Below are 27,829 nucleotides of genomic sequence, written 5' to 3'. Positions count from 1 at the left end.
TTCTTCCAATAAAGAGTGTGTATTCGTTAGTTGAGCTTACTTGAAGTCTGACTGACTGTGCCATACTTTCACAAGTTTTCAAAGGATACAAGGTTGTACATTTTAACTGTAAATTCATGCAAATGTCACGGTCTCTCTATGTATTGTTTGTTTTCACTGTCAATCGTTACAATGAGGTGGGGACAGCGACAAAGTATCTTTGGCGACACTACTGTCTTGCAAAGCATAAGGCTCGAGAAAAAGTAAAGGAAAAAAACTTGTTCCAAAATGGCGACGAAGATCTGCCTGTCCATTGGAAAACAATAGAAATAGCAAAGAGGGGCATAGTTTGATTGTTGTCGCAATTTGTTTTTGTTTTGCATTTGACCTAACTGCATCAGATTCGGGTTGTGTGTTTCTAGCTATATGCAGTACTGGACGAAGTAGTCTGGGTATCATGCTTTGTTGTAGTTGGTTTTCAAGCTAGCTAGCTAACACCGTTACATCCGTATATTGTTGCAGTTGGCTGCTAGCTATCAAGTCACATTATTTGGACCTACACCGAGGATCAGCTCGCCAGGCAGAACAAGGATGGGGCTCGCCAGGCAGAGCACAGGAAACATTTGACTTCCAAGTCAAGTTGTGCGCACTTTTGTTATTACCAAGCAAACATTTTTAGTGTTTTGTAGGTCGGTGGTAATCGGTAACTTGACGTTTTATCCTGCCTAGCTAGCAGAAGTTAATTGCCGGAGTAAGTTACTGTAGCTACAGTAGTTAGCTAGCTTAGTAGAAACACTCAGCGTCACTTGGTTTCGCTAGCTAACTTCATGGCTAACGTTAGCTAGTTAACGGTAACTGAATTTCACAATGAGACTGGTGTGTTTGTTGTAGCTAACAGGTAGCTAACCAACTACGTAAAGTTGGGTAAGTCGTCAGTAAGATGTTTTAAAATATTAATTGTTGATAATGTAAACTATAATCTTACACGGTGAAATGTTTGTTCGAGCTAATACGGTCCAGTTTTGCGATGGCTAGCTAAATGTTAGATAGCTACTGTAGCGGCTAAAGTTAAAGTTATGGGCTTTTCTCGCACAAACTTTGGATGTTTGACTAGAGGAATGTTAGGAAGTCCCATACTAGCATTTTAGTGAGCAGCTAGCTAATGGTAACTTGGCTAGATTAGTGTCTCAACTAATGATATATGACGTGCGTATCTGTGATACAAATAATTTATATACTATATTAAAGATACATGAGTTTAATTTATACTTTTTAATTCATATAGACAAGGCTTGAATGAGCTTTCGCGAATTTGTCTAACTCGCCAATGTTGGGGCCTTTAGCTAGTTAGCTAGCTAACGTTAGCCAGACAGTTATTAGTGGCAATATTTTTCATGATGTGATAGATACGGTGCACCATCTACCTTGCTGGCTAGGCAGTTGAACAAGATTTTATTAATCGTCTTTTTCGTGCGTTTTCCGAGTGTTGTGACTGAAGTCTATTAGTAAGACAAAGGTCGACTATGGAAGCAGTAACGTTAGTTGACACTCTGTAAAAGGGTACCGGGTATAGACACCCACCCTGAAAAGGAGCAAATTCAGCATTTTATCCGGACTGCCGAAACCTGAGTCCAGAGTTTAAAACACTCTTTATTGATGATGGCCGATTTTGTAGTGCCGCGACACAGTGCGGTGATGGAGCGACTCCGCCGTCGAATCGAGCTCTTCAGGAGGCATAACACCAGCTGCGAGAACCGCTACGACAACACAGCGAGGGAGCGGCTGGAGATGGAACGGCAGCAGACCTTTGCACTGCACCAACGGTGCTTGCAAACTAAGGCCAAGCGGTCGAGTAAGCACAGACAGCCAACATCCGACCAAGCAGTTCAGAGAGGGTCAGGGACCGGGGGCAACAACGCAGACTTAGGGGATGGTGGGACGCCCGAGCAGAGCAGAAACAGCACTTTGATTGCGGTAAGTGACCATTTCATAAAGTGGATGCAAATGCACCACAAATCTGATAACAGCTTCATGGCTAAATTAGTATTAGTATTTAAATTAGTATTTTTCATGTGCAGCGATTGCAAGTCAAGGACAGAGCATTATTTGCTATCATTTGCAGTGTGCTCCATGTGCAGAAATTGCCACGAGTTGTAGCCAGTATCATGTGTACTCCTGTGTGCATTCTGGGTGGCTGCTGTCACATGTTCTCATTGTTGTCCTGCTGTGTTTACTAGGCAGCCTTTGACATGCTGGGGCACAATGTTCACTTTTTTTTTGCTGTGGTGAAACTCATTTTTCCCACTATATTAGTTCAAACATAAATGTCAGTGTAACAGAATATGGAAAGGACTTTTTCAACAAGGCATACTGTCGAAGTTGTGTCACAGTGAGGTGTCCACTAGAGTTGTCCATGTATTGTTGGCACTGAAGTTCATGTTTAGTCACAGCCATTCTGTAGAGTTGTCATGGATCTCTAAGTTATCGGAATGCTGATAGCACAGCCAAAGTGGGATAAACAAGTCTCAAGAAGGCTGAGTCATATTAAAATACTGCTTCTCTCTCTTGTGGCTCAGAAAAGTAGCAAAGTATTCAGTGAGTGCTCACACAGAGAACAGTCTCTAATAATATCTAGGCTTGTTTCTTTCTTCATCAATCTTCCAGTTGTCCAATGGACTTATAATCAACCATCATGGGAAAAAAGTTGCTGCCTCCATTGTTTTCAGTGTTGATTAGGCTCTATCGGGCGTTGGAGGAAATTTCTGTTTGCTCAAGTTACCTCTACTGACCCTGTAGTAATTATCCCAGGCATATGTTATACTCGAGGGAAACCAAAAAGTGAAAAGGAACAATTGAATTACACATGGCAACTTAGCGACATCTTGTATTTGCATGTGTTGTGGAGATGAGGAAAGTAGGATGGAATACATTTTCATGCAGTTTGGCTGTCTTGGCAGTCTGACCTACCATGGCAGTATCCATTTGGACAGTTTTTTGTTTTTTTGCCATGAACCCCACCTGAAGCATTTTGCCTCTGTGACCCCTCTTAACAATGGAATCTGCATTAGGGGAAACGGTGTCACTGTCCACCACAGCACATTTGGTATTGTTTTTGATTTGTGGACGAAACAGAGAAGAGTTCCATTGAGAAGTCTGGCAATAGAATTGCTGTCCATATTCTGCTCTTCTATCGCATGTGCAATTAAGTCAGGGGGGGGGGGTTTGTTGTTTGCAGTAACTTTGTTGTTATAATATCCCAAATTGACAGGACAGTTTCACAGTTTCACAAAACGTTTTTTTTTACACAAACCAGGCTTCAGTCACAGCCCAGTAGGAATTGACTGCCTCCCACCATTTGGGCAACAGCTGCATTAGGACAATATATCTACCCTCTGAATGAATGATGACTCAGGGTATTAGAAAAAACAACTCCACCCCCAGCCTAATGCTCTGAGCCTCTGACTCATCATTGCTCTGTGCCCTTTCCTGAACCTCATAATGCAATGCCACGGTATAGCTGTGTGTGTATCAAGCCACAGGGCAGAACTTGACTCTCCATTCCATTGTTGATGAACCCTATAACCTAGGAGTAATGTCACTTTCTAAAACTGATCTACATTCCATTCATGAATAGCAGTGCTAGCTAGCCCACTAGTGACTGGTACTGGGTTAGCAAGCTACCTAGCCTATCTTTCGTTCCGTCACGCTGTGCCAAATTAACGAGGCTCCGCTCCAGCCTGGCCAGTCAGTATGAGGTTAAAGCTTGTCCTATAAACTGTCCCCCCAGCCTTTAGTTAGAACGGCCCGCTGCTCCGTTCCACTCCTGCACATCCCAGGGAGGCCCATTGTGGCCACGCCGGTGGCTTCAAAGGCAAAACGGACGCTATCTTAGCTCTGGGTCCAGCGTTTGGAATTCGGCATGCTCCCCTCCATGGCCCAGGCACTAGCTCTTTTGTTGTAGGACTTCCTCCGTCTATACACATGTTAATTAGTTTCATGTGACTTGGGTCTGTGGTAGGTGGGGTAATGGCGATGATTGCTCAAAAGAAGAGGTGGGGGAGGCAGAGAGGTTGGAGTGAAAGGGTGAAGACAGAGACCAGTTTTTCAGGTTCATAAAGCACTGGAGTGAGTCACTAGACTGGCTTTTCTCTCCTCCAGGGGAGTGATGGGGTTAGAGACGAGGCCAGATCAGATGAGCCGCGCACACACTCTTCTCTCTCTCTAAAGCCAAACAGCTCGGCACAGCCAGCACACAGTGTGAGAGACCAGATCAAAGGAGCAGTGAGCTGCCTATGTTGTCAGCGGTGGAACTAACATACTTTTAACTCCTTTGCAGATATGAAACAGACAATCCTATCAGTCAAAAATATAAAAATCCCAGTTTATGCTACAACACCAACTTTATAGGAGGTTTTAAAATAGGTTCTGTTTGATTCAACATTCCATGACATACATTAAAGCACTGTTGGCAGAATAGAGGGTTGCAGTTCAATGCCTGATTGTTAATATAATTCACTGATACATTTCTTGGTAGTCCCAAAAAATATTACTGTCAGGTTGTACATCACTGCTGGCCTGGTACATTGTTTGTTGCCTCCATTCCGGATGCACTGTTTCCATTTGGATTTTTTTTTTGGGGGGGGGGGGGGTTGGTGAATGTAACTAAGGCTGGAAAGGTAAATACAATCAGACTAGCAAGGGCAATGATCAGAAGTCAGTCATAATGTGGCTAAAAAGCTACCCTATCTATTTATGTAGCAAGCTAAAAACACGTAGCCTAATGTTAGCTAGCTGCTATGAGGATGTCAAGTCATTGAAGGAGTGGGTGAGTGACTTTTTCCGCTCATATCATTTTTCGGTGGCTATACACAGCTAGAGATGCAGGTGTCATTTGGTTACCAAGCAAGAATTTGAACAACTGTTATCCAGTTAGCTAGCATATCTCTCGTGTTCGCAACTTCACTCTAGCTATCTAGCTGCTCTGATTTCAGAGCACTCTTGTTTGAATGTGCCAGAGCGCAGAATAACTGATGAATTTGCAAATTTGCAACACCTGCTGAATATGACCGGTGTCAGTAAACGTAGGAAAAAATTAAGGTAGTCACGAACGCTCTAGCTAACATGTAAACAGCCTAACCAGCTCTGCTAGGGCGAGTAAAATGATCGGTGAGGTGTTCTCTCATTTGTGTTGAAGTAGCTTGCTTGCCAACTTTAGCCAGTTAGATTGGGTGCTTGGTTGGGACAAGCATGCATTGATTGGCAGGCAAGCTGTAGAAGGACGAGTAGGCTACAATTCCCCGTTATCAGTCCAATTTTTACGGCCAACTAGCTGAAAGTTTGAGAGGGATCATCTAATGATCCGTTGTTAGATTTGAGCACATCTTGTTTTGGCTAGCATTAGTTGTTGATGTGCATAACTGAAGGGGGGAGAGCCTACCTTTTCATGGTTGTTTTATGAATAGGACTGTAAAATGCGTTCTAATGCTCTGAAGTCGCAGCTGCCTGTAAACACAGTCCAGTTCAATTGTGTTATGGTGGGCTTGTGTGGCAAATGGCTTGTTTGCATAAATTCCTACTGTAGCTCTGATTGGCTATGGTGCACCGGTCTGCGTAGACTCTGGTCCTGAACATGTCTCTGCAGTGCGCATTGCATGGAGTGTGGGGGGGAAAGTAAGATAAAAATCAATACATACAGTGCCTTGCGAAAGTATTCGGCCCCCTTGAACTTTGCAACCTTTTGCCACATTTCAGGCTTCAAACATAAAGATATAAAACTATTTTTTTGTGAAGATTCAACAACAAGTGGGACACAATCATGAAGTGGAACGACATTTATTGGATATTTCAAACCTTTTTAACAAATCAAAAACTGTAAAATTGGGTGTGCAAAATTATTCAGCCCCTTTTACTTTCAGTGCAGCAAACTCTCTCCAGAAGTTCAGTGAGGATCTCTGAATGATCCAATATTGACCTAAATGACTAATGATGATAAATACAATCCACCTGTGTGAAATCAAGTCTCAGTATAAATGCACCTGCACTGTGATAGTCTCAGAGGCCCGTTAAAAGCGCAAAGAGCATCATGAAGAACAAGGAACACACCAGGCAGGTCTGAGATACTGTTGTGAAGAAGTTTAAAGCCGGATTTGGATACAAAAAAGATTTCCCAAGCTTTAAACATCCCAAGGAGCACTGTGCAAGCGATAATATTGAAATGGAAGGAGTATCAGACCACTGCAAATCTACCAAGACCTGGCCGTCCCTCTAAACTTTCAGCTCATACAAGGAGAAGACTGATCAGAGATGCAGCCAAGAGGCCCATGATCACTCTGGATGAACTGCAGAGATCTACAGCTGAGGGTGGGAGACTCTGTCCATAGGACAACAATCAGTCGTATATTGCACAAATCTGGCCTTTATGGAAGTGGCAAGAAGAAAGCCATTTCTTAAAGATATCCATAAAAAGTGTTGTTTAAAGTTTGCCACAAGCCACCTGGGAGACACACCAAACATGTGGAAGAAGGTGCTCTGGTCAGATGAAACCAAAATTGAACTTTTTGGAAACAATGCAAAATGTTATGTTTGGTGTAAAAGCAACACAGCTCATCACCCTGAACACACCATCCCCACTGTCAAACATGGTGGTGGCAGCATCATGGTTTGGGCCTGCTTTTCTTCAACAGGGACAGGGAAGATGGTTAAAATTGATGGGAAGATGGATGGAGCCAAATACAGGACCATTCTGGAAGAAAACCTGATGGAGTCTGCAAAAGACCTGAGACTGGGATGGAGATTTGTCTTCCAACAAGACAATGATCCAAAACATAAAGCAACATCTACAATGGAATGGTTCAAAAATAAACATATCCAGGTGTTAGAATGGCCAAGTCAAAGTCCAGACCTGAATCCAATCGAGAATCTGTGGAAAGAACTGAAAACTGCTGTTCACAAATGCTCTCCATCCAACCTCACTGAGCTCGAGCTGTTTTGCAAGGAGGAATGGGAAAAAATGTCAGTCTCTCGATGTGCAAAACTGATAGACATACCCCAAGCGACTTACAGCTGTAATCGCAGCAAAAGGTGGCGCTACAAAGTATTAACTTAAGGGGGCTGAATAATTTTGCACGCCCGATTTTTCAGTTTTTGATTTGTTAAAAAAGTTTCAAATATCCAATAAATGTTGTTCCACTTCATGATTGTGTCCCACTTGTTGTTGATTCTTCACAAAAAAATACAGTTTTATATCTTTGTTTGAAGCCTGAAATGTGGCAAAAGGTCGCAAAGTTCAAGGGGGCCGAATACTTTCGCAAGGCACTGTACTTGTAAATGGTAGCCTAGTGGTTAGAGCATTGGGCCAGAAATGGTGGATTGCTGGATCGAATCCCCTAGCTGACAAGGTAAAAATTTATCGTTCTGCCCCTGAGCATGGCAGTTAACCCACTGTTCCCTGGGCGCCGAAGATGTGAAATGTTGATTTAAGGCAGCACCCGCACACCTCTCTGATTCAGAGGGGTTGGGTTAAATGCGTAAGACACATTGCAGTAGAATACATTCAGTTGGACTATCTGACTAGGTATCTCCCTTTCCCCAAATAAGGTATCCAAACAATAATGAAAACCCTGTAGCAGTAAAATATATATATATATATACACATAAACTCATCAAAAAAAGAAACGTCCTCCCACTGTCAACTGTTTATTTTCAGCAAACTTAACAAATATTTGTATGAACGTATAAGATTCAACAACTGAGACACAAACTGAACAAGTTCCACAGACCTGACTAACAGAAATGGTATAATGTGTCCCTGAACAAAGGGAGGGGGGGGGGTCAAAATCAAGTCGGTATCTGGTGTGGCCTCCAGCTGCATTAAAACTGCAGTGCATCTTCTCATGGACTGCACCAGATTTGGCAGTCCTTGCTGTGAGATGTTACCCCACTCCTCCGCCAAGGCACCTGCAAGTTCCCGGACATTTCTGGGGGAATGGCCCTAGCCCTCACCCTCCGATCCAACAGGTCCCAGACGTGAGATCCGAGCTCTTCGCTGGCTATGGCAGAACACTGACATTCCTGTCTTGCAGGAAATCACGCACAGAACGAGCAGTATGGTTGGTGGCATTGTCATGCTGAAGGGTCATGTCAGGATGAGTCTGCAGGATGGGTACCACATGAGGGAGGAGGATGTCTTCCCTGTAACGCTCAGCGTTGAGATTGCCTGCAATAATGACAAGCTCAGTCCGATGACACTCTGACACACCGCCCCAGACCATGACGGACCCTCCACCTCCAAATCTATCCCTTCGACGATAAACGCAAATCCAACCATCGCCCCTGATGAGACAAAACAGTGACTCGTCAGTGAAGAGCACTTTTTGCCAGTCCTGTCTGGTTCAGCGACGGGGTGTTTATACTAGAGGTCGACCGATTAATCAGAATGGCCGATTTAATTAGGGCCGATTTCAAGTTTTCATAACGATCGGAAATCGGCATTTCCGATTGTCTGTTAACGCAAATGCCTGTTACGCAAATGCAGTAAGCCAAGGTAAGTTAGCATTAAATTTCTTATAAGAAACAATCATAATCACTAGTTAACTACACATGGTTGATGATATTACTAGATATTATCTAGCGTGTCCTGTGGCGCATATTATCTGACTGAGCATACAAGTATCTAAGTATCTGACTGAGCGGTGGTAGGCAGAAGCAGGCGCGTAAACATGAATTCAAATTCTTCGTTGTGCGTCAAGTATTGCGCTGTTTATGACTTCAAACCCATCAACTCCCGAGATGAGGCTGGTGTGACCGAAGTGAAATGGCTGGCTAGTTAGCGCGCGCTAATAGCGTTTCAAACTTCACTCGCTCTAAGCCTTGGTGGTTGTTTCCCTTGCTTTGATGTGGTTGGTGGCTGTTGTCGTTGTGTTGCTGGTTTGATCCCAGGGAGGAGAGGGACGGAAGCTATACTGTTACACTGGCAATACTAAAGTGCCTATAAGAACATCCAATAGTCAAAGGTTAATGAAATACAAATGGTATAGACGGAAATAGTCCTATAATAACTACAACCTAAAACCTCTTACCTGGGAATATTGAAGACTCATGTTAAAAGGAACCACCAGCTTTCATATGTTCTCATGTTCTGAGCAAGGAACTCACACGTTAGCTTTCTTACATAGCACATATTGCACTTTTACGTTCTTCTGCAACACTTTGGTTTTGCATTATTTAAACCAAATTGAACATGTTTCATTATCTACTTGAGGCTAAATTGATTTTGTTGATGTATTATAGTTAGTTAAAATAAGTGATAATTCAGTATTGTTGAAATTGTCATTATTAAAAATATATATATATATAATTTTTTTTTTTTTAAATCGGCCAATTTAATCGTTATCGGCTTTTTTGGTCAACCAATAATCGGTACAGGCGTTAAATCATAATCGGCCGACCTCTAGTTTGTACCCATAGGCAACATTGTTGCTGGTGATGTCTAGTGAGGATCTGCCTTACAACAGGCCTACAAGCCCTCAGTTCAGCCTCTCTCAGCCTATTGCAGACAGTCTGATCACTGATGGAGGGATTGTGCGTTCATGGTGTACTTCGGGCGGTTGTTGTTGCCATCCTGTACCTGTCAAACTGTGGTCCTATACACTGACTCTGCGTGCAATGAACGCAAGAGAAGTGACACAATTTCACCTGGTTAATATTGCCTGCTAACCTGGGTTTCTTTTAGCTAAATATGCAGGTTTAAAAATATATACTTCTGTGTATTGATTTTAAGAAAGGCATTGATGTTCATGGTTAGGTACACATTGGAGCAACGATACGCACTGCATCGAGTATATGCAATGCAGGACACACTAGTTAATATCTTGTAATATCATCAACCATGTGTAGTTAACTAGCCATTATGATTGATTGTTTTTTATAAGATAAGTTTAATGCTAGCTAGAAACTTACCGTGGCTTACTACATTCACGTAACACGCAGGCTCCTCGTGGAGAGCAATGAGAGGCAGGTGGTTAGGGCATTGGACCTCTTGAAACTCCCCATCCCGGATCCGGGATCGTGACTAAAGCCTCAGGCTCATTAGCATAACGCAACGTTAACGATTTCTGAAAATCGCAAATAAAATGAAAATAATGTGCCTACTCTCAAGCTTAGCCTTTTCTTAACAACACTGTCATCTCAGATTTTCAAAATATGCTTTTGAACCATAGCAATTCACTAATTTGTGTAAGAGGATGCTAAGCTAGCTTAGCATTTTGAGTAGCATTTAGCACGCAACATTTTCACAAAAACCAGATAACCAAATAAATAAAATCATTTACCTTCGGAGCTTCGGATGTTTTCAATGAGGAGACTCTCAGTTACATAGCAAATGTGCAGTTTTTCCTGAAAGCATCTTTGTGTAGGAGAAATCGCTCCGTTTTGTACATCACATTTGGCTACCGAAACGAACCGAAAATTCAGTCACCTACAACGTCAAACTTTTTCCGAATTAACTCCATAATATCGACCGAAACATGGCAAACGTTGTTTGGAATCAATCCTCAAGGTGTTTTTTCACATATCTCTTCATTGATATATCGTTCGTGGAAGCCTGCTTTCTTCTCTGAATTCCATGGAAAAATACTTGCAGCTGAGTTTTGCGCACCAATTTTGGCGCAGGACACCGGGCGGACACCTGGTAAATGTGGTCTCTTATGGTCAATCTTCCAATGATATGCCTACAAATACGTCACAATGCTGCAGACACCTTGGGGAAACGACAGAAAGGGCAGACTCACTCCTCTCGCATTCACAGCCATATAAGGAGACAATGGAAAACGGAGCCTCAAAAATCCTGCTCATTTCCTGGATGCCGTCTCATCTTGGTTTTGCCTGTAACTCACGTTCTAGGGCACGCACAAAGAATATCTTTGCAGTTCTGGACACGTCAGTGTTTTCTTTCCAAAGCTACCAATTATATGCATAGTCGAGCATCTTTTTGTGACAAAATATTGCGCTTAAAACGGGCACGTCTTTTTATCCAAAAATGATATAGCGCCCCCAGAGTTTCAACAGGTTAACTGTAAGGTTGCAAGATTGAATCCCCCGAGCTGACAAGGTGAACATCTGTCGTTCTGCCGCTGAACGAGGCAGTCAACCCATCGTTCCTAGGCCGTCATTGAAAATAAGTATGTGTTCTTAACTGACTTGCCTAGTTAAATAAAGATTTAAATAAAGGTGTAAAAAAACAGATTGTTGTGATCTTGAAATCGTCCCTAATTAATCGGCCATTCCGATATAATTGTTCGACCTCTAGTTTAAACACTTTACAATGAAGGTCTATCTTTGAAAGACAGGGTCCTGAAAAGGGGCTGTTTCTTTTTTTGGTGAGTTTACATGCATGCGTACATACACAGATAAATGCCTCTTTTTTTTTTTTTTTTATTATTCTTTTTTTTTTTTTACTCCGGTGTCTTTTAATTGTACAAACGCACGGTCGCTTTCCCACTCTTTCTTGGTATAGAATTTTCGCAAATACTTTAGAATGTTTAGGAATTAAGTTTTCTAAGAATTTGTGGAAATGTTATAATTACCATATCTAAATGCTCACTTGTCAAATGTTTTTGTGTCATTCCTCCTAGGTGTACATGAACACATGTTAATGAAATTTCATGTTGCAAAAATGCTGTCAGTTCTACTTTAAAGGTGCACAGTACTATACAGGCGTGATTAAACAATCTGCATGGATTGTCCCAGTACATTCAAATATCTCCGCACAGGAGGGTAAACCTGAGGGGATCTGGTTGCCTAGGATGTCAGTCTGGGGTTCGGCCTCTGCATTCGGATGAGATGAGCGTACATTTCGTTGGCTAGTGTTTCTATCATAGCCTGGAAAAATAATGGAGAAATTACTCTAGTAGGGCTTTCCCCAACAAAACAAAAATCTTGTTTGACTGAAAGTCATCTGTTAAGCTGACTTTTTGTTTAAATAAGACAGAAATGCCTCAAGAGGGAGCCAGAGATCTAGAAGATAAAAACCTTAACCTGACCCAACCATTCTCCTGCAGGCTTTCTCAGATTCTGCCATTACTCTCCTGGAGTTGCCTGTAATAAGCTACACGAGGAGTCGACAATCTTTCTCATGTGGAAGGGCAATTTATCATATGCACATTTTCGTGGAACAGTTCCATTTAATTTATAATAATGTATTCATATCGCAATCATTGTCATGTGGTTAAATCAAAATTATATCTAAATGAAAATGATACAAACCTATAAAGTAACTTCTATTGCCATTGTCAACTATGTAAAAATAGCCTACATAAAGCCAACAAGTAAAAACATTACAGCCTGTAGGTAGAAAATATCTTTATTTTTATTTATTTTTTATATATTTTTTTAAAATAAAACAATATATTACCTATCAATCACAATGGTTAAGCATGGCCTTTCTGCAATGAACTTGAAACATTGTATTAACTTGGGTCCACCCTAAGCTTGTGCTAGCGAACTTGCTATGTTGTTTAAAATATTCTGGGACCTCAGTTTCCTGTGCCAGTGAGCTCGGGACAGACACCGCTGTTGGCTATTTGCGCAAGGGATGAGAAGCAGTGCTTGACTTGGGAAGGAGCTTTCCGAAGCTGAGTACTGGCACCTCAGCATTTCTACTGCTTGAGCTCCTGTTCCTCTTATAGAATATGAACTAAAACGTATTGTGAAGCTCCTGCACCTAAATATAAACGGTACCAACAATTAAAATGAGTACCGGAACCTATGTCGAGCACTGATAAGTAAGCAGGTAGGCCTATTTTATGTTTCCATTGGATCAGAGTACAGCATTTTCCCCTTGTCATGCTGAGTGGTTGTCAAAAGGGAGAGAGCTGGAAATAGTTCCTCAATGTATTTTTTTAAATTATTTTTTTATTTTATAAATATTGTCATTCTCAATGGCTGTTTGTTAAAACAGACTTTTGTTTTCTTGCAGTTTGAGGTGAAGAAAACATTACTTTGAGAAGCTCCACAGCTCATTGGTGGTGGTGCATTGAGCCATTCAGAAATACTATCAGATCCCCAAATGTCACATTTTATATGCCTACATTTGCTTGCGGGCCTGGTATCCTATATGTACTAGTTATGTGTATGTAATCCTACTTCTATCCGTAATCAGGTACCCGTCAAACAAGACCATCACTAAATTGGCAACTCGGAAAAGGAATTAAATAAACCAAAACTCGTTTTTCACAAGTGTAGAATAGGTTGTGCGCTCTACAAACAATGTATCCATTCCGACAATGAGAACGGTAAAAAGACTGGAATAATATATTGAATGCGTTAACAGAAATTACAGTAACCAAACAAACATTGTAGATTAGGAATTAATGGTAAATGTAATACTGGTGATTATGTAATGGGCAATTGATATACACTAACATTCAAATGCAAACAATTCACAAAATAAAGTTATGAAACAATAAATGCGCACAACTTGGAGGGAGAGTGCCCATTGTGGAGAGGGCAGCGCATTGTGCATCTGGGTGCTGCATGGTCTATCAGACGTCTGCATTGACCATGCAGCATTTGGTGATGTGGCGTCTGCGGAAGTCAGAGCATTCATACTACTTGTGCTTTGCGAAGAAGATGGAGCTGTTGTCAAGGAAGTGAGTTTGTGTTTTATACAGGATGTACAGCCCCCAACCTACCATCAATCAGTCATGTCAATGCGAAGCTATATAGAAACCTCTGCTTTGTTACAACATTTGGGAGTCGCATGGCGATGCGGAACGAGCATCTGGAGGCTCCACGATCGCATCATACACACCATATGGTGCATCCGACCACATTTTCAGATCAAGCATAAATTGTCTTTTTGGCCAGGGCTCCGCAATGCAATAATTCACTGAGATGGGAGTAAATATCTATTTATTTATTTATTTGCCACTGCTCGACCAATAAAAAACAATGATCTTGGTCGTCCAACAGCCTATCGACCAAACAATCGACCAGTCCACTAATTGGGGTCAGCCCTAGACTCTAGCATGGGGGGGGGACAAAAACGTATTGAACCTGCTTTGTGAAATAGGCTACAACCCAGTTCTGCGATCAGGTACCGCCATCCATGTAATCCTTATTAATTATGATCTAAAAAGCTAAACTGATCTTAGATCAGCACTCTTGCTTGATTAATATGAGCCAAGAGCTGCGTAAAGCTCTCCTAAACCCATGTCAAGTTTGACTATGTTTGACTACAGACTGTATACCTTATGGCAAGCTGCCAGTCCAGTTACAGAAAGCTAACCTAAACAAAGTCATAAGGTTGCATTACTGCCCTCATAAGGTTCTGTGTCTGAATCCATCAGAGACGCTTATACTTTGCACTCCTGGTCTGTTTCTCACCACTGGGGATAAGTAGCGGCTTAATTATTTGTCACAATTTTAATTTCTATAGACATCGATGGGCTTAATATTTTAAATGGGTAACTTGCCTCAACACAGTGATAAAAGTTGATTGGGGTTTTATTTTCCTTGTGAAGCAGTGTAATGTTTACAGGACCGTTAAGCATATCTTCATGCTAGCTGTACCCATAGACTTCCAGTCTTTTTGATAAGCTAGTTAGCAAAACTGTTTCTAGCGCAGATACATTAAGTTAATCTGACTCTCTGTTTTTAAAGGGCAACTGAATGCACAAAACAACTTTTCTGAAGTTGAAAATGACCTATGTGGCTTCGATATTAGTCAAACATTTACTCCAGTGTCAAAATTGACTTAAGTTTAAATAGGCTAATTTGTCCAAGTCAGTATTTTCCAAAACTGAGTTTTATGAGAATTTTGTAATGAGATTGTCACGACCTAACCCACAAGATGGTTGTGTTTGGATTACAACACCGATTGTAACGCCTAGGGAGAATTGTCATGCATGGAGAACAGTCTGCGGTGATTGTGCTCTATCCAAACATAGCAGCACCTACCGTGAGACTCACCTGCCCATTACGCGGTGGCTCGGACTTGTTTGCATGAAACAACAGGTTGCCAAAGTTCTGTTGAAAGAACACTTGGCCCCTAACCCCTTTATGGAGTGACCACTTGTTGATGTGTTTGATAGTGATCCCTTGAGTCTGCCACATTTGGGGAAAATGAGGATAGCGACGATGCGCACTTACATCCCAACTGCCATTTGTCAATATTCCAAAATTATAAACTCATTTGCAAGCATCTTGCGTCCGGCTGCAACATGTTCTATGACATGATTCACTATGAAACACTGCCATACAGAAGCACACTGGCAAAATACTTATTTTTCATGCAGTTTAAAAATAAAAAACTTTTAAAACCACCTTAACTAGATGTAAAATTGTGCGACTAAAATGTCCTCTGCAAAATGTGTAAATTAATTTGATTTCTTGGTTTGTCTTAGATTAATTATGACTATTTTGAGGAAGTGGTAGTGGCTATCTTGTTGCTACCGTACTTCAAGAGTGACAAACAGTAACTGCCAATGTATGCTAAAGCCAACAAAACACACCCACATCAAACCTCACCCCCCAAGACTCAAATCTCATATTTCATAATGAGCAGCAGAAAAACGCATGCGGAATCAGTGAGTTCAGTGTTTCCCTTATGATTTTTTTCAGCAGCGGAGAAAGCTAGTTTCCTACAATTCTACACATTTTGATGTGTTCTGTTATCTGAGTGACTCAAACATTATTCAAAAGAATTTTACATTTTTCATTCTCCCTGACTGTAGTTTTACATTTTGGTGGTTATTAGTTCTCAAAAAGATGATCTTATAAATATATAGCTATAAATGTATTCATTTTAAAATGATAGTTTGAACCATGTTTTGAGGCTATACAGTCAGTTTACATGTATATTATTTACAAAACATTAGAGAAAAACAAGCTCATATTTTGGATTCTGTTGGGGTATGACAGTTGAACTAAGCTCATGATGCTTTTTATAAGTTATATTCAAGAATCAATGGATATATTTTGTTAATTTCGAAGTTTAAAAAAAATGGATGTAACTAACTTGTGGCAAGGTTCTCAATCAAAAGCATTGTGACAGTTTTCAGCATGTGTTTATTGTATGGTACTAATGTTTACATTTCATTTACATTTCAGTAATTTTGCAGATGCTCATATCCAGAGCCACTTTCAGTAAAGAGTACATTTTCGTATTAGTCCCCCGTGGGAATCAAACCCACAACCCTGGTGTCGCAGGTGCCATTTTCTACCAACTGAGCCACATGGGGACATTATATTTTTTTTGACTTGTTATTTACTCTAGTTGCAGGAGTCAGTGAAGAGGAAGCTGGAAAGCACTGGCTCCCCTGGTCAGGTCAACGGCTTCAGCGATGGCTATCCCCCGTCCAAAAAGGCTTGCCTAGACAACAGCTCGTCCAATGGCGGCATCCCCCCTCGCTCACCCCTGGACTCCAAGCATGGCATTGGCGCAGACTCTCTCATACCCAATGGTGGAGAACATGGTGGAACTGCCGCTGGGGAGCAGGAGTTCCAGCTCAAAGAGATGAAGCAGGAGCCCATGGATGACATTCTCCCCTGCATGTTGCCGTCAGGGGGCGGAGCCAGCAACAGCCTCTTCCCTGACCTCAACCTCAATGAGCAGGAGTGGACGGAGCTCATGGAGGAGCTCAACCGCTCGGTTGCCTATGAGGACATCCAGGACATCCTCAACGACGGTTTCGAGGACCGCAAGGACCCTCCAGATCTGGCCGGACCCACCCCTGGGACGGGCGCACAGTCTGGCGGTACCTCACAGGGAGGCCTCCTGCTTCCAGAACTGGCCAGTGTCAAGGCAGAGTTCTCCCCGGCCTCTACCGCCTTCGAGCAGGACTCGTGCGCCGGCTCGCCCCACGCCAGGCCCAAGTCATCGGGGCCGCCCATGCAGCACTCCGCCAGCTTCCTGGCAGCGGCCACCTCCACCGTCTCCTCCCCGCCCCAGCCCCTCAGCCAGCAGCCTCCCCCATCCAGGCAGCTCCCTCCCCAGAACCACCGCCTTCCCCCGGGGCCTGTCTCCAAAGACCTGTCCCCTGCCCAGCAGCTCCAGCAGCTAGCCGCCCAGCAGCAGAGAGCCCAGCAGATGCAGTCCCAGCTCCAACAGCAGCAACATGCTCAGAAACAGCAGCAAGCCCAAAAACAACAACAGCAGCAAGCCCCCAAATTCCACCCCCCTGGGTCCCACCCCTGCCGTCCATCTTGGCCACCCCAGTCGGCCCCGTCTCAGAGCCCCCTAGGGGGAGCTTACGGCCTGGAGAAGCCCACCAGCCCCTCCCTATACCCCCAGGACTTCCCAAATAACCCCAAGCCCCAGCTGATGATGCCTGGACAGCCCAACAAGGGCTCACCCAAAGCCGTGGCCGGCGGGTACCTGCAGCCCGGAGGCCCCCACACCAACATGCTGGGCCACCCTGCTCAAGGACCAGGGGCTCCGCTTAGCCACCCTGCAGCAGCAGGCCCTGGGGGCCTGGGCTCTGCCATGCTCAACTACAGCAACACCAAGCCCCTGTCCCACTATGAGGCTGCGGCCCAGGGGCCACGACAGGGCCCCCCCAGTGCCCAGAGCCAGAACAAGGCAGTGCTGCTGTCGCTCCTCAGACAGCAGCAGCAGATGAAGCAGAAGCAAGGCCTGTCCTTCAGACCACAGCTACCCCACGGGCAGGTAAGAATACAGCTCACCTTGAACTTTATCACAAGACTGCTCATTGTGTAACCATTACTTTTATGTGACCAGGTTTGATATGAAGCAGGCTTAAAAAGGCTTCATTATAAGAGTCCTGGGTGGCGCAACATTAAAGTACTGCAGTGCTGGGGCGCCACTACAGTCTGGGATTTGATGTCACAACAGGCCGTGACCGGGAGCCACATAGGACGGTATACAATTGGCCCAGTGCCGTCCGGTGTAAGGAAGGGTTTACCCGGTGGGGCTTTCCTTTGCTCATCGTGCTCTACTGACTCCTTGTGACAGGGCCGGGCACCTGCAAGTTGACTCCGGTCGTCAGTCCAGCGGTGTTTCCTCCGACACTTTGGTGGGGCTGACATCCGGGTTAAGCGCGCCCTGTTCACAGTCAGGCCTGTTCACAGTCAGGCCTGTTCACAGTCAGGCCTGTTCACAGTCAGGCCTGTTCACAGTCAGGCCTGGTTAGAAACGGGACAGGACATCACCTGGGAATACCAAGTGCCGCAATACATTTTCTTTTTATAAGAGTCAAGGATCCACATGGAAAGATCAAGTGTTAGGCTATATTGGTATTCTGAATAACCGTTAAAAAGTTAAGAGGTCAACAAGTGCATATGAAAGGCTTACACTTACATTACTTGGTTATGGTCATCACCCAAGCCTAACATAATTTCACACTGCTTGACTGGGAGAATAGAGCTATTAACATTTCCAACAGGGGGAAGGCCCAAAGCATGTTTTATACTGGCATCAGCGAATAGCATTACAACTGAGGCACAAAGAACATTCCAAGGCCATGTTGTGTACAAAAACACACGCACACACACACACTACTCCAGTGCTACGACGCTGGTGAATGAGGGAGTATAATTTTGAAGCCAAACAATAAGGGCTTGTTAAAAATGAGCAATGGAGTCGTCTGTCTTGCCCTTTTAGTTTGAAAGAATGGCTCCAAATAAAGACTTGTCAAGAACCACACCAACCACACCATGTCAAGAACCACACCATCCACACCATGTCAAGAACCACACCAATGGATAGCATAGTTTTAATTATATTTGGTAATATATATGTCAACATGTAATTTCTGGGTAACAATTAAGTACATGACGGTGACTACAATGGGAAACAAAAATAGCTTCTTAGCGAAGAGACATTTCTCAAGCACAAACTTCTAGGACTGTCTGGGAGTAGTAGGGAGGGGAAAACTAACTGTTATTGGCGTAGCGGTTTGGAACTTTCTCTTTCTTATTTGTCTATTAATAAATGTACCCCCTGGTGATGTCACCAGGCAGGCCAAAACTCCATCCCACCAAAACAGTGGTCTTTTCAAACAGCTCTTACAGTAAAAGGGCATTGTCATTTTCACAATTTCACAGTTTTATTCCAACCTCCATAGTGCGGAAATGTAAATAAAACACAGAAAAATCATGTTTTTGACTGCACTCGGCCTTTAAGGTATACTGCATGTAGGCTGATAGTTGATGGTGGATCTAAGGCCTAGCAGGCTTTTTATGTTAGTCAACAAACACAACCCACACACTGTCCTTGTAGCTTATGTTTTGGTCCTACAAGTCTGGCATGGGCCCCACGGTTTGAGGGGACAGCGTGTGTGTCTGGGTCAAGCAGCTGGTTGCTAAGGAGCTGGCATGCAGTCTCCCATGGGGGGTTGGATGGGGGTGGAGGGGGTGGAACCAGGGAGGGGACAACCACGACAAAGCAGCCTTTCATGCAGCCCCCTCTACCTCGTCCCCTCTACCTCGCCTGTCCTCCACAATAGTATATTTTAGGAGTAGCCCCCCCGTACAGTTTCTTAACCCACTTGGGGTTTTCCCTCTCGCGAGAAGGGGCTCTTCCTACCCTCTCCTCTCCCTGACTCAACTGTGTTCTGCGGTGTGTGTGTGTGTGGACGGACCCAAAATATCCCCCGGCCGGAGCTAGAGGCCTGAGGCTAGCCCCTGAGAACTCTGGGTAACTTTCCAGATGTTTCTATGGCGAGATGGTTAGCACACTGGCTGAGGCTAACACTGCCAACATGGAGCTGTGGTTCTCACAGCTGTTCAAGGAAAGCACTTGTATGAGGACATAAACTAACTTATGAACTTTCAAACTGAAGTTGTACAACCACTGTCTTCATTTAAAGCTGTGTTGATTAAGGACATAACTAGTTTTTTTAGGTAAAGCCTGAGCTTTTTATTTGAATGACTTTTTTCCTTTGCGTTACATCAAACCTTGGTTTTTGCTTTACATCAAATGTTATTTCTGAACATATTCCCCCCACTTGTTTGACAAGGCCCCTAAAGCCTTACCTCAGACTGGATGCTGTCTCACTCCCTCTTCCTCTGGTTGACATTAATGGAATAACTATACAATTTTCCCCAATTTCAATTTTGCAGGAACAGAACGCATACCCTGCCGCACCGCACGGCCCTGGACCTGGCAACGCCATGGCCCCCCAGCTGGGGGGGCTTGGCAACGGCATGGCGGGAAACCTCGGCAACGTGGCCTACCTGTCGGGGCAGGCAGCGGTGAAGCAGCAGCAGCTGATGGAGCAGCAGAAACAGTTCCTACTGGGCCAGAGGCAGCAGCTGATCATGGCCCAACAGGTTAATACCTGGGGTCAAGGGTCATCTACTGTTGGTAGAATTTGGGTCTTGGATCAGGGTCTAGGAGCAGCATACCCCACCCTCAATCCTAATGACAAAATACAAAGAGATCAGACTTCCTGGCTCATTCACATGATTGGTTTCAACTTGCCCATTTACTATGTAAAGTCTGAGACAGGATCTCTGTCTGTTCTACCTGACTGGGCCTGCTAGTGCTGCATAGCCCTACATGTTGTCTATTAGTAACATATATATACACAAGGGCGAGCAATTTGTCTGCATGTAGAAGTGGTTATATGACTGACAGTTTCACAGTAGGTGTTTTCCATCTCTGGTCCTTGTCCAAGAGAATGTATGGGAGGAATTTCAGTCACCGGTGTATGCATGTATGACACAATCATGCTCTAATATGTTTTCTGTGTTTCAGGAAAAACAGCGTCAGCAGCAAGAGCAGCAGCTCCAGAGGCACCTGACCCGTCCCCCTCCCCAGTACCAGGACCAACAGAACCAGCAACCTGGCGCACAGAACAACCCCTTCCAGCAGCAGCAGGCTACCCAGTTTACAAGTAAATGAGACCCTACGTCACCACGTTACATCCAATGTAGCGTAACCCCCCCCCAACCCCCCTAGACACTCCAAGGTCTTAAAATGGCTTGTAGGGCTCTAATCCAATCCTCTACCTGAGTTCTGGCATAAGTGTACAGATGTTCACTTCCCTTTTATGGATTTCAGATTATTGAATTGTCTAATGTAGTTTCCTCTCATGTTTAGCCATATTGTTTTTATTCATTACACTAGGGCAGTGAATTTGTTTCTTGACGACCCAAAAAGTTTTGGAATTTTCCTTCAACCCTGGTGAATAAACAGGCACAACCCAGTCGCTTTCCACAGCCCGAAACAAATCAACCATTACCTATGGAAAGAGCAGGTCTATATTGGTTAGGGGGTAAGAGGGCGATTTTGGAAGCACAGCTAAACTCTTTACCACTGCTTGCACTTCCCTTTGCTATTGAATAGGCACTTTTTTTATGTCTGGTCATGGGCCAGAAGGTTTGCTTCGATGATGTAACTCACACAGAACAACTTTGTTTGGCAGTACACTAATATGTACTCTTCAATGCAAATGCTTCTTACCGTATGATTCATTTGAATGGTAAACCAGTAATGAGGTCTGTGTTCTCTCGTTGCTGAATACATTTGCCCTTTGTTCTGTGTCTTTGGAGAGAACAGCTGCTGTCTCAATGCTCGCTGTCCTTTTTACCTCATAATGGCATGAACTTATTGTGGTAGCTAGACCGTATCAGTTCCTTTCTGCTATCTGCATTCATGAAAAATAATGACAGATATGGAGACATGGAAAGCCATTTAAGTATATTGAGAGAGACTTGGTCTTCTCCTATAATGAGTTTATTGATTAAGATTGAGTTATAAAAACATGTGTAACTATTATGCGAAGGTTAGCTTTTCAATTTGTCACGTTTTTGTGACTCACTTCTTCTTTTGCTTCTCCCTGCAGGTTCGTCACAGCCATTGAGCAACGTTGGTACGCTGGGAGGCCCCGCCCCCGGAGCTCAGCGAATTTTCCCCCAGACGCAACAAGGCATGATTGGTATGACCATGGGCCAACAGGGTGGTGCTGGCCCCACCCCTGGTGTCCCTCCTCCCTCCAGCCAGGCAGACATGAGCCTCGCCTCCTGTGTGGGTGTTATGGACTCTGCCTTACAGCATCAGGTACTCTACAGCAACATGAACATGCACCCCTCCCAGCAAAGTTCCATGCAGAGGCAGCCTGTAGGCAATATGGGTGCCTCCTACCGACAGAACGTGCTATCCCAGCAGCAACACCTTAAAAACCAGCCCAACGCCGCCCTGCTGAAACAACAGCAGCAGCAGCAGTTAGCCAGGCCTGGCGGCAACATGCCCAGTGTTATGCCCAACGCCATGCAGAGCACCCAGAGCCAACCTTGGCAGCAGCAGGGCATGCAGCAATCTATGGGTGCCCAGCAACCTCCCTCCAGCAACGGAGGTCTCCTGCCCAATGCCTTTGCCAACCCCAACGCCTTCCACATGCAGCAACAGACCCACATACCAAACAAGATGCCTGTTGGCAACACCCCTTTTGGCGCCAATGCCAACGGCAGGCCCATGGGCGCCATGAACCCTGCCCAGCAACAGATGATGCAGCAGGCCCAGCAAAGGACTGCAGCCAACCCCCAAGTTTCCCTTGGGCAGCCCTTAGGCCCAGGGCAAGTCTTACCCAATCAGCAACAGCAGCAGGGTTCCCAAGGCCAGGGGGTGTTGCCCGACCTGGGTGCCTTTGGTCAGCCGCAGGGGGGGCGTTTGGTCAGCCAGGTGCTCCAGTGCAGACAGCAGGGCTACCAGGTCAACAGAACTGCTAACCAACAACAACAGCAGCAGCAGTTGCCGTTTATCTACAACACTGGGTCAGGGGCTAGCAGTTTGCCCAGCTTTCCTGGAGAGAGTGACCTGGTGGACTCTCTGCTGAAAGAACGCAGCACGCAGGAGTGGATGGACGATCTGGATGAGCTCTTAGCTAGCCACCACTGATGAGTTTTAATGAACAGGAGAGTCTCAATAGTCTGTGGTGGCTTCCTCTTCTCCATCTGCGCCAATGTTAGAGCCGGATGGTTGAGAGCAAGTGTCTGCTAGACATACGTCTTCCATGTTGTGTTCACCTTGCCTTTTCAGATCAGTAGATTAAGACTGAGAGGAGCTGGGGAGAGGAAGCCTTCAGGCAAGTGAGATTCATCTGATGAGTTGGTGAGATGGAATGTTGGTGTATGTGTTCCAAGCCAATTGCCAATGAAAGGCAGGAACAGAGAGGGTTACTAATGGAATCCTGTTACTTTTCTGACACGGTTAAGAGACGGTCATCCTCAGTATTGTGTGTACTGTGTATATAAGTTCAGGAGAATGATTGGATGGAAATGATGGTGTGCAGGACCAAAACCCCTGTGTGGATTCCTATTGGAGTATTTCCCCAGGACTGGGAGACGTATAGAAAGAACTCTGCTACTATTATTACTACTACTGAACCAGTGACTCAGTACTAAACCACTGAATCAAGGGTGAATCAAACGTCGCGCACACACACTTTGTCTACGCTTACCACAGTAGAGGTGCTTATTTTGGTTTCATTGCCCCCCTATCCGTCCTCTGCTTTGTTAGAAGTTGCGGCCTTAAATGCAAATGAATGCTCTATGTAGCAGAGGTGACCTAGTAACACAGTCCCTCATGTCAAATGTTGGTATTGATATTGCTAATAAATAGACGTGTGCCATCCCTTCTCTACTCTCAAACCAATGATGAGGTGCGCCAAGGAGACTCAACAGTGGCATACATATTCATTTGGTGAGCCAGTGCCAATAAGAGACAAGACTGCTCCTCTGTTAGTTGTGCAATGACCCCCCCTCCAATGGAGGCAGGTTACAAAAGTAAAGTGACAAATGGGGACAGAGTCCCAACACCACCCAAATACACCTTTGAATGATGCTTGTATCATGTTTATAAAATGGACTCCCTTTAGGTTCGTTACCATGTTTGACCAGGTTACCCTAAAATCACTGTCTTTAAACATTCGGTCCATTGTCATTTTAATAACCAAGCTATAAGATCATGTATGAATAGTGGACATTATTGCCTTCAGACACATTGCAGACAATCTTTTTCCATTCCCTTGAACAACAGTACAGCCAGATACTTAAGTTGAGATGTTTGAATTTGTTCATCCTCTTTTGTGTCAGGGGCTCCTTGTACATTTTTCACTATATTTTTTTGTATGTATGCATTTTCCGATTTGTTCTGAAGATAGATCTTATTTTTATATGTATATTGCAGCGGATTTTTGTAAGTAATTCATACTTTTAATATGGTTCTCTGTAAAACAGGAGTATTATGTAAATATAGTTATTTAGAAACGGACCCTGTGTTTTGTCTTAGTTTTGTGTGTGTGAATTGTAACTGACAAGCATTATGATATTAAGTGCCAATGTAAGGTGTGAGTAGAATCCCGTAGAACAGTGTGTTCCTATGTATCTCATTCCACTTAGTCATGATGATTTGACTTCCATCTGTTTTCTTGTCCTTCCTTGTAATTATTTTTGCATCCTATATCACAGGAATGGGCAGCTTCCAGTCTTCAGGGGCCTGACTGAGGAGCCTGACACATTTCTGTCCCAACCTTAACTCTGGACTCAAAATCAACTGTTCATGGTCTCCGGTTTAGAATGGAATTAATTAACTGAACCAGATGTGCTGGGGAAAGGTGTCTCTGACACTAATCAGGACCCAGAGTACTGGAATTGCCCATCCCTGATACACTCCCCTACGTATTTGTTTCTGAGCACTTCTACATTAATGTGGATGCTCCCATGATTACGGATAATCCTGAATAATGATGAGTGCGAAAGTTAAATGCACAAATATCATACCCCCACAACAAACTTTTTTTGGGGGGAGGGGGGTGTTTTATGATCTGTGCCTCAGACGTTCTCTCTCATCATTAGTCGTTGTTTATTCATGGTTCTCTGTAATCTTGGTAGCATCCACATTAATGTAGAAGTGCTAAGAAACATACTCTACCCTTAGTGACAATGCATCCAACATGTTTGTAGTCACAAACTTGATGTAGTCAGTGTGTTAGGAATATAGGCCCAAATACTAAATTATTGACTAAATTTAACACCCTATGTGCATTTGTCCAAATAACTATGACACCTTAAAATGGGGGGGGGGGGGGGGGGATACATAATGCTTTAATTTCTTAAACGGTGAAACCTATGTATGGAAATACCCTAAAATAAAAGGTGACATTCTTTACTGTCACCTCATATGAAACATTTGATCTCAAATTCTGGAATTAAATGTGTAGGAGAGTATATTGCATTGACTCTATGCTGATATATATTACATTTTATTGGTCACATTTGCAGATGGTTAGCAGATGATAATGCGAGTGTAGCAAAATGCTTGTGCTTCTAGTTCCGATTATGCAGTAAAATCTAACAAGTAATCTAACAAATTCACAACTACTACCTTATACACACATGTAAAGGGATGAATATGTACATATAAATATATGGATGAGTGATGGCGTGCGGCATAGGCAAGATGCAGTAGATGGTATAGAGTACAGTATATACATATGAGATGAGTAATATAGGATATGTAGACATTATTAAAGTGGTTTTATTTAAGTGACTAGTGATACCTCTATGTGAACATTATTAAAGTGGTGTTTTTTTTAATGACTAGTGATACCTTTTATTAAGTCTGTTTATTTAAGTGGCCAGAGATTTGAGTCTATGTTGGCAGCAGCCTCTCTGTTAGTGGTGGCTGTTTAACAGTCTGGTCTTGAGATAGAAGCTGTTTTTTCAGTCTCTCGGACCCAGCTTTGATGCACCTCTACTGACCTTGTCTTCTGGATGATAGCAGGGTGAACAGGCAGTGGCTCGGGTGGTTGTTATCCTTGATGATCTTTTTAGCCTTTCTGTGACATCGGGTGCTGTAGGTGTCCTGGAAGGCAGGTAGTTTGCCCCCAGTGATGCGTTGTGCAGACCTCACTACTAGAGGTCGGCAGATTTTATGATTTTTCACCGCTGATACCTCTTTATTGGAGGACCAAAAAAAGCAGATACCGATTTAATCAGCCAATTTTTTTTTATTTTTTTTTATTTTTTACATTTATTTGTAATAATGACAATTACAACAATACTGAATTAACACTTATTTTAACTTAATATAATACATCAATAGAAATCAATTTAGCCTCAAATAAATAATGAAACATGTTCAATTTGGTTTAAATAAAGCAAAAACAAAAGTGTTGGAGAAGAAAGTAAAAGTGCAATATGTGCCATGTAAAAAAGCTAATGTTTAAGTTCCTTGCTCAGAACATGAGAACATATGAAAGCTGGTGGTTCCTTTTAGAAGGAGGCTTCAATATTCCCAGGTGAGAAGTTTTAGGTTGTAGTTATTATAGGAATTATAGGACAATTTCTCTCTATACGATTTGTATTTCGTATACCTTTGACTATTGGATGTTCTTATAGGCACTTTAGTATTGCCAGTGTAACAGTATAGCTTCCGTCCCTCTCTTCGCCCCTACCTGGGCTCGAACCAGGAACACATCGACAACAGCCACCCTCGAAGCAGCGTTACCCATGCAGAGCAAGGGGAACAACTACTCCCAAGTCTCAGAGCGAGTGATGTTTGAAACGCTATTAGCGCGCACCCCGCTAACTAGCTAGCCATTTCACATCAGTTACACCAGCCTAATATCAGGAGTTGATAGGCTTGAAGTCATGAACAGCTCAATGCTTCAAGCATTGCGAAGAGCTGCTGGCAATACGCACAGAAATGCTGTTTGAATTAATGCTTACGAGCCTGCTGCTGCCTACCATCACTCAGACTGCTCTATCAAATCATAGACTTAATTACAACCTAATAACACACAGAAATATGAGCCTTAGGTCATTAATATGGTTGAACCTGGAAACTATCATCTCGAAAACAAGATGTTTATTCTTTCAATGAAATACGGAACCGTTCCGTATTTTATTTAACGGGTGGTGTCTATAAGTCTCTAAATATTCCTGTTACATTGCACAACCTTCAATGTTATGTTATAATTACGTAAAATTCTGGTAAATTAGGCAGCCCAAACTGTTGCATATACACTGACTGTGTGCAATGAACGCAAGAGAAGTGACACAATTTCACCTGGTTAATATTGCCTGCTAACCTGGATTTCTTTTAGCAAAATATATACTTCTGTGTATTGATTTTAAGAAAGGCTTTGATGTTTATGGTTAGGTACAGTCGTGCAACGATTGTGCTTTTTTCGCAAATGTGCTTTTGTTAAATCATACCCCGTTTGGCGAAGTCGACTGTCTTTGTTAGGAAGAAATAGTCTTCACAGAGTTCACAACGAGCCAGGTTAGCAGGCAATATTAACTAAATATGCAGGTCTAAAAATATATACTTGTGTATTGATTTTAAGAAAGGCATTGATGTTTAGGTACATATTGGAGCAAGACAGTCCTTTTTCGCGTATAAGCACCGCATTGATTATATGCAACGCAGGACACGCTAGATAAACTAGTGACATCATCAACCATGTGTAGTTAACTAGTGATTTATGATTGATTGTTTTTTATAAGAAATGTAATGCTAGCTAGCAACTTACCTTGCCTTCTTACTGCATTCGTGTAACAGGCAGTCTCCTCATGCAATGTAATCAGGTGGTTCGAATGTTGGACTAGACGGCAGTGTAGCCTAGTGGTTAGAGCATTGGACTAGTAACCGAAAGGTTGCAAGATTGAATCCCCGAGCTAACAAGGTTAAAAAATTTGTCATTCTGCTCCTGAACAAGGCAGTTAACCTAGGCCGTCATTGAGAATAAGAATGTGTTCTTAACTGACTTGCCTAGTTAAATAAAGGTTAAAAATGTAAAAAAGATCTGCCAAATCGGTGTCCAAAAATACCAATTTCCGATTATGAAAACTTCTCTACGCACTACCCTCTGGAGAGCCTTGCGGT

General features: G+C 43.3%; 1 protein-coding gene across 2 annotated transcripts; it reads left to right on the top strand.

The window, feature by feature from the left end:
- Positions 1-208: 208 nt before the first annotated feature.
- LOC135526478 (mastermind-like protein 1) lies at positions 209-24,211 on the top strand. 2 transcript variants are annotated; one of them, XM_064954877.1, is made up of 5 exons: positions 209-1,953; positions 16,259-17,644; positions 20,059-20,268; positions 20,696-20,834; positions 21,786-24,211. In XM_064954877.1, the coding sequence occupies exons 1-5, from the start codon at positions 1,636-1,638 to the stop codon at positions 22,835-22,837; spliced, it is 3,105 nt and encodes a 1,034-aa protein (XP_064810949.1). In that variant the 5' UTR covers positions 209-1,635; the 3' UTR covers positions 22,838-24,211. The 2 variants fall into 2 exon arrangements, with proteins under 2 accessions (XP_064810949.1, XP_064810948.1); XM_064954876.1 differs by having other exon boundaries at positions 210-1,953; positions 16,253-17,644.
- Positions 24,212-27,829: the final 3,618 nt, after the last annotated feature.

This window comes from Oncorhynchus masou, chromosome 32, assembly GCF_036934945.1.
Source record: "Oncorhynchus masou masou isolate Uvic2021 chromosome 32, UVic_Omas_1.1, whole genome shotgun sequence".
NCBI lineage: Eukaryota > Metazoa > Chordata > Actinopteri > Salmoniformes > Salmonidae > Oncorhynchus > Oncorhynchus masou.
The sequence above is the reverse complement of the archived record's forward strand: the minus strand, read 5'-3'. Positions and strand labels throughout refer to the sequence as shown.

Bases quoted from the DNA above. Each gene is read 5' to 3' on its own strand.
- LOC135526478 (XM_064954876.1), top strand. From the start codon at position 1,636: ATGATGGCCGATTTTGTAGTGCCGCGACACAGTGCGGTGATGGAGCGA. The intron at 17,645-20,058 runs GTAAGAATACAG...TCAATTTTGCAG, and splicing joins CACAGCTACCCCACGGGCAG to GAACAGAACGCATACCCTGC. The intron at 20,269-20,695 runs GTTAATACCTGG...TCTGTGTTTCAG, and splicing joins AGCTGATCATGGCCCAACAG to GAAAAACAGCGTCAGCAGCA.